Genomic DNA, 10,000 nt, shown 5'->3' with positions numbered 1-10,000 from the left:
TAAGGGGTAGTCCTGCGCTGTGTAGGGCGTGGCAAACGAAGAACTCGTAAAAAAGTCCATCTTGAAGGTGAAAGTGCCATATGCTGCTAAAAAATGAGGGGAAAGTAGGAAAAAGAGAATGAAATTACATTTCGTTTAATTTTTTTATCATTACATGCGGTCAAATAGAGCATCCGTGAGGTTAATTGTTCATCCAACCGCACTAAATGCAAACAGGCCAGAATTGCAGAGGTCTTAAATTCAAGTGGAATGTAGCCGTGGTTCCTATCCTCTATTGCACCTTACAAAAACCCAGCATTCAGATTTTGAGTACTTCACCCCAAGAAGAAATTTTCAATTGAGTGTCGAAATTCATCCTTGTTTTGATGGTTTTTCTTTGCTTCTCTCTGTTGCTCGTCTCAAATAGTAACGCCACCTCTAAAACAATCAGGTGCAGCAAAAGTATCACCAAGCGCGATTTAGTCACTTGCATTTTCCCACGCTTCAGGGAGTTTGCATGTTTTTATTTTTGAGTTCTTTTCGGCTTCTTGTGTAATTTTTCTTTCCTTTGATTAGCCGTTGTGGTTGGTTTTGGCCTGGCGATACTCCATCGAAAAGAACTTTATCTACATCTACTTTAATGCCCCCAGATAGTTGGCATTGGTGGGAGATATGGTAGTCCAATAACTAGAAACCGGATAGAAAGGTCTTATTATCAACCCTGGTTCTGTCACTGCAATATTGTGAGGCAAGACACCTAACTCCTTTAGTGGTTCTCCTCCACTCAGAATACAAATGAGTAAACTCGCAAGGAAGCCTGATGAAATTCCGAGGAATATTAACTGTAATTTACTAACTTTTCGTCCTGTTCCGTTTTGTGCTTTATGCTAATTTATAATGGTAATAGGACTGAGTGGAGCCCAATTCGGTCTGTAATCATACGAGTGATTGTCAAAATCGGGCGACCTCGAAGCGGGAGCCTGATTTCTTAATCATGAGTATGATTTCAGACATAATCGAACGACACGAAGTTCTTTTACTAATTAATCAAAACTATGACAAAATCAGAGAAAGAAAATAGGCATCACTCATACGTTTTCACAAAAAAAACTCCGCGAAATGCGCGAGAACAGGGCGCGCACATACCGCGTACCGTCCACTTATCCGCAAGCATGATGTGTCAACTGTCTTATTACACTGTGCAATTACAAGTATGACGCGTACTCCTATTACACTCGCCTGATTGGCTGAAAATGAGTGCATTTTTCATGTAACATGAGTGCAAAGTTGTAGCACGAGTGCAAAGTTGTAACACGAGTGCAAATTACAAATAGCGCTTGCTTGCTTGCTAAAATTTCGTCCGTTTTGACTTTCTGTAATGTGCTTTTCGTGTAAATTATTAACAAGTAACAACATGATTTCGAGTTTGGTGTTAACAAGCACTTATAAACGAATATAAGCGATCCCAGCCCTTATGAATGCTACTGAACTAATAGTGAAAATAAAGCCTGAAAAACAAATTCATGTCCGTACGAGATTTGAACCCCTGACCTCTGCGATACCGGTGCAGCCCTCTGCTAACTGAGCTAACAAGCCAACTGGGAGCTGGCTTGTTAGATCAGAAAATCTTCGGCTTCGTTCCGCAACGTCCCGCAGCTATCTAAAGATGTGGTGATCAAGAAGTGGGTGGCATTCTCGATTCCTTTACACGAAGCATAGCGTGAGTGTAGTTGATTGGCTTTAAATTTGTAGAATCTTCGCTTTTCCAAATACACCGTTATTTTGTTCTCCCCGCACGAAACACTTGCGGTTTGGTCTAAGATAAAAAAGGTTGAAATACTAGTTTAAAGAAACTTATTTTGCACCTTTTTACTGGCGATCAAAGGGTATAGACAGTAAGCTGATTTCAGTGTAACATTCCGCCTTTCTTTACAACCACAGAGGTGGTAAATAATTTAAAATTAACATTTTTACCTGTTCATATATCAGGAAATAGTGTTTTGATATAGTAATGTCTCTCTGAATGAAAATGCCTATATTTTAGCATGTAGATTCTCAGATTGAAAATTATTTACCAAAGAACAAGAAGAGCTTTCAAAAAAAGAGAAAGCAGGAAAAAAAAAACACGCCGAGGGATAAAGGGCGACACACATGCAGAATAGACGTGGGTCAGAAGCAATTCAGCGTGTTCCAGGTTCTCGATCTATGCGTGGGCCACGCTTGGTGGTTGTTGTTGGCAACTCCGATAGCAAAGAAACATTATTATGAACTGGGATTTTGTACATTTGTATAAAGTATTAGCAGTTATTTAACTGAGAACAGTTAAAATGAAAATGTTATCTTTTTAAGAACACTCTTGAAAACATAGCGCTCAAGTAATTGGGTGCATATAATCATGAAGACCAGGCGAGAGATTTTGCAAAATTGCAGCAAAGCGGTATATCATTTCTCTACTTTAATAATGTTAACAAAACCATGTTAGACATACAAAAAAACTTTGGAAAAGTTATTATGAGTACTATTACTGATAGCCGATTATATATGATCTCTGTATATGCTCAAAATTGAAAGGTTTGACTAATACATACTGCTATACTTGCTAAGCGTCTGTAGGACACCTTCGAAATAACGATGAACCCTAGGTGAAACCAATGTTCGTTTTCACGCATTCTACAATATGGGAATACGCAAACAAATATGTTCCCTCTGAAAAGTGACAAATAGGCTATAAATTCAAAACATCCAAGCTACACAGAGGCAATTTAGCAAACAATTGAAGCTACCATTAGTCATTTAACACTGTAATCGTTTTAAACACTGCTTTGTTTTCCTTTCACTTGTGTAAGCAGGATGGTGTATCCAGCTCTCTCGTCATTCTTGCTGTTTTGTAACCGCTGCATCCTACGGAATTTGACTAACAAAACAACCAGAGCTACAATTGCGACCAGACCAAATCCTCCAGCGCCTGCCACACCACCGATCAGAGCTGTTTGTTTACTTTGACTTGGCTCTATAAAACAACAGATAAGAAAACATTTCATTTCCCTGGTGAACAAAATCATTCAAGTCCCAACCTCTGAGCCGTGATCGTTTCAGTCAGCGACGAGGGTCAAGGCCTCTTAGGGAATTAAGTTCTGGATCTTGCTTTGCGATTCATTTTCCTAACAGTCAATCAGATTCGAGAAATGTTTGATGAAACAGGTGCATCCTTTTGCAAAGAACCAGTTAGGAGGGTAAAGACAACAGAGTCTTTCTCATTAAGGAGGGAGGGCGGCGGGGTCTCAAAGTATGCTTGTTTGTAGTTTTAATGCATGGGTGTTAGACATTGGAGTTAAATCCTCATCTTTGCTATAGATCAATACATGCACTTCAGAAGGTGTCATTCTTCCCTTGAAAATAGTAGTAGGATCATGTGAAAGACGCGGTTACACTAATGCAGCCTTGAGCTTTTTATACCTGATTCAATAAAAGGATCGTAACGTAACAAACAGATAAAAACACTGTATTAACGAGTTTTTTTTCGAAAACCTACGGTGATCGAGTGGTTTGTCTTCTTTCGCCGCCTCGAACACTACAGGTCCACCTGTAAGAATGATTTTGTTGGTACTTTCCTCTTGGTCTCCAACATCTCTTGTCACTTCTCTTCTCTTTCTCTTGTTCTTTATACAGCCCTTACTGCACCTGCAAAAGTGTTCATTAGATTTTGAATTACGAATGATTAGCACGTGGAATAAAATGCAAATCAATCAGCAATGCATTTCTGAATAGCCACATTTTGAAAGTTTCTATCAGTTATCCAGTGGACCAGTGAGCCACCTTAACCTTGCCTGAACTTTGTTTTTATTCTCTCTCTCTAAGTGTTTCAAGCCTGAGAAAGTACAACTAATCAAGATGGCCTGAAATGGTAAATGAACCGTGATCGTGAACGAAAGGTCTAGGTGCTTGCCCTTTCAAGGCTATCGTGTTGTTTATTAACATGAGCGAGCCAATTTCCTCTTAAATTGCCTGTCTCGAGTAGGAGTGTATGTTAATAGTTAAGAAATGTGAGGGAGATTTAACAAAGAGCACTGACTCAACCTTTTACGATGGACCAGTGCTCCGCGCTGGAAGGATAGCAATATTCCAGATAGGGGGATGGGGTTGGATAAGCTCCGGCAGAATAGTTCGCTTGGTTTGCACGCAAAATTATGTATTTATATCGATTACGAGAATAAAACTTTATCATTCACCGAATTCATCAATCACATTACGCAGGCCAGATGCGATATTGTTTCGGGAAACATTTCATGGATTTGATAACAGCCAAAAAAGAAGAAGGAAAATCGGCTGAGACATTTTTAGTCACACCTAGAGGATCGAAAACTCTCCAACATCCAGCTAGGGTAATTCATTCTGACTTCGCTTGTTTGCAATGTAAGTGAATAATTTGAGACCAACCTGGAATCCGGAGAATAACGATGACAGGCCAGTAGCTCACAATGGAAGTACACTGTATCGTAGTCGTTCCAAAATCTGTGCGTTCTGATTTTAAACTGTTGGTAGTATCGTGTTGGACTATAATTGTATTCAAGCGTTGAATCTGTGGGGCATCTTTTCGTTGAAACGACAACAATACGAAAATGAAATTAATAACATTGTAGATAGTAGAGCCTCAGTATGAACACTTGAAGACCTAAGATCGGTTCAGCAACAAGACCATATAACGGCTAAGGACCATAAAGCGATTAAAAATAAAAATATCGGTGCACCCCCAACGCCTCCAGCGTTGTTATTCATTGGTTTTATTATATAGGTTCCCTTAATCACATCCATATGTATTATGATGCGAAAATCGTATCAAGCTTTGACAGCTTAACTCGCAGCTGGTTCTGCTTGATCACGGTATATTATATGCTTACCCATTTTGTAGGAAGGTGTATTGCGGCCACGAATAGAAGCTTGCGTCTTTAGTCGCCTTACAGTTCTCAGCCATAATGACTAGGTCAGCTGTGGACGCCACACTGTACTGTAAATAAACAAATTCATTCAGAGCCAGTGATAGAGGGTAGTCTTGCTCCGTGAAGGGCGTGGCAAATGACGAGTTCCCGTAGAAGTCCAAGTTGAAGGTGAACGAACCATATCCCGCTAAATAGTGAAGATTAGAAAAAAGATTACCCCAGCTACTACCTTATTTTTATCGTTATAAACAGCTGAAAAGGTATCCGTAAGGAAACTTTCCTAGGATTTAATTCAAACAAGGTAGTATTTGGTTCATGCAGGGCATTTCATGGCAAATGTCGAAGAAAATCTCTTTTTCAGGTAACAACCTTAGTCACTTCTCTAAGCAGAAAGTTGTAGTTAATCCCACAGCAAAAGTTTCTTCAGAGGTCACGATTCCCAAGTGAAGCTGGCATTGCAGGGGGGTTTAAATGGTTTAAAGCTTTTTATCTGGAGGTCCAAGGTTCAGTTGGAATGCTCTGGTTTGTTCCGAGTCCAACTCCTCCGATTCACTTTGAAAATACGTAGAAGGTTTGAGATATTTAACAACTATCCCTCCATCAACGTGAGTGACCTTGAGTTGCATAGGGAACATATGTAGTAGCCTGATGGATGTCACTGCAGACTCAAGACCGAAAGAACTAAACTCAAGCCCTGGTTAGATCATTGCGATGTTTTTTTTTTTGCAAGACATAACTCTTACGGTGTCCTGCTCTACTGTTAGCAAAGATGACAACATCAATACAAGGGGACAGGGGACCCTGATAGCTTTCTGAGGCCGGGTTAGTCTGCGCTTATTTTGCATCTCGTACAGAGAAGAAGCTTTACTCCCGATCGCTTCATGCTAATGAAACCGATTTAAGGTCTCCTCCAACGTTAATAACGTCAGTTCTTCGGTGTTAATCGTATCGAATTTTAAATAAAGTTATCTATTTCATTATACTTAAGTTACTTTCATTCCTGAGTTACTCCCGATTGCTTCATGCTAGTAAAACCGACTTGGGGTCCCTTCTAAAGTTAATAACGTCAGTTCTGTGGTGTTAATCACATCCTCGCTTAAATAAAGTTATCTATGAAGTTAAGATACTTTCATTCCCGAAGTAAATCCTCTGAGGTGTGAAGGCCAGACTCATTAACTTCTTTCTGGAGTATCGGCAGTAAATGGCATTTTTATATCATGTGAGCGAGTAACCACACCATCGATTATCAGGGCGTCGGCCAGGACCTCATTCCAAAAGATTAAGTAGTCTTCGGTTTCGTTTCGCTGAGTCCACAACTATCTAAAGAGGTGCTGATCAAGAAGTGGGTGGAATTCTCGGTGGCTTTGCATGAGGCATAGCGCAAGCGTAGTTGATTGACTGTAAAGTAGTGGAATCTTTCCTTTCCAAGAGAGACCATCATACTGTTCTCCCCACACGTAACCCTTGCAGCTTGGTCTAAAATGTGAGAGAAGGTTTACAAACTTGAGGATAATTTCAAAATTTTGTTTTAGAGGTTTGCTGTAGCGGACAGAAGAAATAAATACCTGAACAGTTAAAAACTCGTCACGAATGTCTGACATGTTTTTTTTCATAACCGTAATCAAAATTTGCCATCCAAGTTACTTCCAAACAAGACACTTCGAAATTTGTAATCCTGGGAAACGAGCTCACCCTACTTTAGCTGGTGGAACATCTGACCGCCGAATCGGTAGTCCGATCTACATTTCCTTTTTTTCTTCACTGCATATATATATATATATATATATATATATACTACATGCATACATACATACATACTACATATAATATATATATATAATATATAATATTATGAGAGGAAAAAAGGACGCAACTACATTTCCCGACATGCCTGTTTCGTGAATCGCTTCACTCTTCAGGGTTTTAATGAAAGAATATTCATGTGACTATCGTGTATATACTAGGAAAATTTACATAATACGCGGTAAACTTAAAAACTTTAGAGTTCAGCTGTTGCCTAGCAACGCTTTGTTTCTGTGTCGGCATGAAAATACGAGTTCGTTACGCTTATTTAGTGATGAGAGGTCGGGTCGGTAAATTATCAGGAATTTTTCTTTTAGGCAGAGGTTGCATCTTTTACTGGAGCTGTTGTAGGAGCTGGAGCTGGAGCTTTTTATGAATATTCTCTCATTAAACCCCTGAAGAGTGAAGCGATTCACGAAACAGTCTTGTCGGGAAATGTAGTTGCGTCTTTTTTCCTCTCATAATATTATATTTATATATATATATATTAAATAATAATATATATATATATATAATATATATATATATATATATATTATATATATATATATATATATATATATATACATTTTACACATTTCGGGTCACACTAGCTATACTCACCAACACAGGTCAAATTGTTTCCCCCATCGTTAATCCTTTAGGACATCCGCAGTAAAATGTTCCAGGTATGTTGAAGCACTGATGACTGCAGCCACCATATTGATGATACATTCGTTGATATCTAAAAAAAAAACGCCCACTCCATCTTTCAGTTTGATAACGCTGCATGGTAACTAAGCGTCCGAGTGTTTGCCATTTTAATCATCAGGTAAAATTAGGTGTGTACATTATTTTCTGTTTCCAAAACAGTTCCACTAATCTTCTTCTACGAGAGTGATCAAAATAAGTGTTACTCTAAAAGACTGGTACGGATGTTTTTATTGGATCGTCGTTTTTGTTTGTGGAGAGAGCGATATGAATACGAGTAACAGACTCTAGCCGATTATGATTATTAATCAATACTTCTCATGTTTTTTCACCTGTACAAGACTTCCCGTTCGACTGCAGTTGAAATCCCCTTTCACAGGAACAGCTGTAGTTTCCGGGAGTGTTGTCACAGTCCTGATCACAACCTGCGGGTAACGTGAACTCCGGAAAAATATTTGACGGTCCTGAAGCGTTCCAATGTACAGACAAGAAAATTCTAGCAGATCGGTAATCATAAGCAAATTGCGACAATAACGTTAAACAATTTTCCCAGCCTTTTACGACAGTGTGTCTGTCGTTATTGCTGTTATAGTAACCTGAAGATGCAGACACTCACCTCTGGAACCAGAGTAGGCACATTCATCTACATCTTAAAGGCGAAAAAAGGAAACCATTACTTAGTGCAGCATTCTGAAAGATTGGCGCAAACGAGAGGACGGGTGCATAGGTGTTATAGACCAATCACACGACGGGAAAAAGATGGGTGAGTGCATGAATAACTAGAGGACCAAGGTGTATGAGTGGAGGACGGACCAACAGTCTGAGGACGGATGAAAAGAAAGAAAGACGACTAGAGATGGGAATTATTTTGGGGAAATGTGTGCTCAGAATCTTCCAGAAGCTAGTTCACACTCCACGTTTAGCGGTCGTGGGAAGGACATGAAGGCCGAGGCGCCAACACAGCCATAAAGGCTAAAAATAATTAAATTAAATAAATCAAATCTCAAAACCTCTTTGATGAAGATTTCTAAATGGTTGTTGAGTGCGCATCATTTAAGGTTCTGTTTTCAGGAATTCTGCAATCTAAAATTTTGCGTACCAAAACAGCTTTGGAAGTCAGGTGAGCGAAGAGGAATATCCAGACGAACAAACGCCATTCACGTAGAATCTCCAGGCATCTCGAGGATGATATTCCGGGTGTGGGTGTACCGCCAGGAGGCACAGCCCTGTCCAACAACTACTCCTTAATCTATCTGGATGCATATAATCCATCCATGCTCAGCACAGGATGCGGAATCGCAAAATGCAGTGTGGTTGAATTACTACCCAATTGTCACGTTTTGAGCGATGGTGCGCTCCACTTTGTAGACAGTTTGTCCACTGGGTAGGTCAGCAAGACGAGTCATTATGCCCTAAAGACGACTGAATTCACGCAAGGTTGTCTTTATCCTGAACGGAAATGCCAAAAGCATCTTAATCATAAAACAGAAAGTTTATTTTTTTTTTTTTTTTTTCACAATCAAACACAATAGGCGCTGGAGATGCCCCATACAGATGATATTTTGTGCGTGTGCTCGTTTATTTTAGGACATTCATGGACTTTTGAAAAAAGAATCGCAATTGAATAGGTTGTTGCGAACTTTCCGTGGGAAAATTGCTCGCATCGCCGTTTCTAGGGACAATTCTGCCCAAGGAAAATTAAGGTTGGATACTTTGCCACAGGAGAAAAAAACCGGAAATATCTGGACACAAAAAGCCAAACAAAGCAAGAAGCGTGTACGCACCAGACACCAACCACTAAAACAAAAATGACAATAGTTCACTCACAAAATGAAGCCACTAAATACGGTAATAATAAATACGAGGTGGCCCCCAGAGCCTCTTAAGAGCGTGCATGCCACGATCTTAACAATATGAACCTCACAGCTTACCTTTTAGTCTGCCCAGGAGCCCACGCTACCATATAAACAGATTTCAATACTGTCTGCTGCATGTGTATGTTCAATGATTTCATGTTAATAAGTAATGTCGACATTTACAGTTGATGACGAGATTAAATAGAGATCTGATGAGTACCAGCAAAGCAGAAACTATCCCTGATCGGTGTGTCTGGCCACCCTCACAAACAGTTTAAGATAAATCAGACCAAAAATGTCGGTCGCTTTTCCTCTATAATTTGAGTGTAATCGAACACATATCATTGATTGCACAAGCTACAACTGACATTATTATTCAATTATCTCATGCTCCCTATCGCACACAAGAAAAAAAGAAACAAACTCGCGATTTCGGGGGAGAAATAGCTGTTAAACCAACCGCTACGTTTATAGTTCCAACAGCAGAGACGCCAACCACCTTGCACATGCGGCAAGGGCGACCACCTACCGCCCGCGCAAATAGAAAAAAAAAAAAACACTTAGAACTCTACGAAAAAGAAGCAGCGGGGAATGGAGGCACTACGACAAGATTCCCTTTGTGTTTCAAATCTTATTCTCAAAAGAGTCATAATAAAGCAAATCGACAACCTGGACAGTTTTTCTCCTCGCTAATGAATCATACGCCTAAAAAAAAAATTATATAAAAAAGCAAGG

At 39.6% G+C, this 10,000-nt stretch overlaps 1 protein-coding gene and 2 pseudogenes across 1 annotated transcript in view; 1 reads left to right on the top strand and 2 right to left on the bottom strand.

Moving 5' to 3' along the window:
• The window catches only part of LOC131780651 (reticulocyte-binding protein homolog 2b-like), a 2,597-nt gene extending 2,537 nt beyond the window's left edge, over positions 1 to 60 (bottom strand). The window contains exon 1 of the mRNA XM_059097268.2: positions 1 to 60. This exon is cut by the window's left edge and continues 79 nt beyond it. Within this exon, the coding sequence (XP_058953251.1) occupies positions 1 to 60 (60 nt within the window).
• Positions 61 to 2,458: 2,398 nt separating this feature from the next.
• LOC136280329 (ZP domain-containing protein-like) lies at positions 2,459 to 8,815 on the bottom strand (annotated as a pseudogene).
• A 638-nt stretch (positions 8,816 to 9,453) lies between these two features.
• Positions 9,454 to 10,000, top strand: part of LOC136280328 (uncharacterized) — a 16,064-nt pseudogene continuing 15,517 nt past the window's right edge.

This window comes from Pocillopora verrucosa, chromosome 4, assembly GCF_036669915.1.
Source record: "Pocillopora verrucosa isolate sample1 chromosome 4, ASM3666991v2, whole genome shotgun sequence".
NCBI classification, from domain to species: domain Eukaryota; kingdom Metazoa; phylum Cnidaria; class Anthozoa; order Scleractinia; family Pocilloporidae; genus Pocillopora; species Pocillopora verrucosa.
The sequence above is the reverse complement of the archived record's forward strand: the minus strand, read 5'-3'. Positions and strand labels throughout refer to the sequence as shown.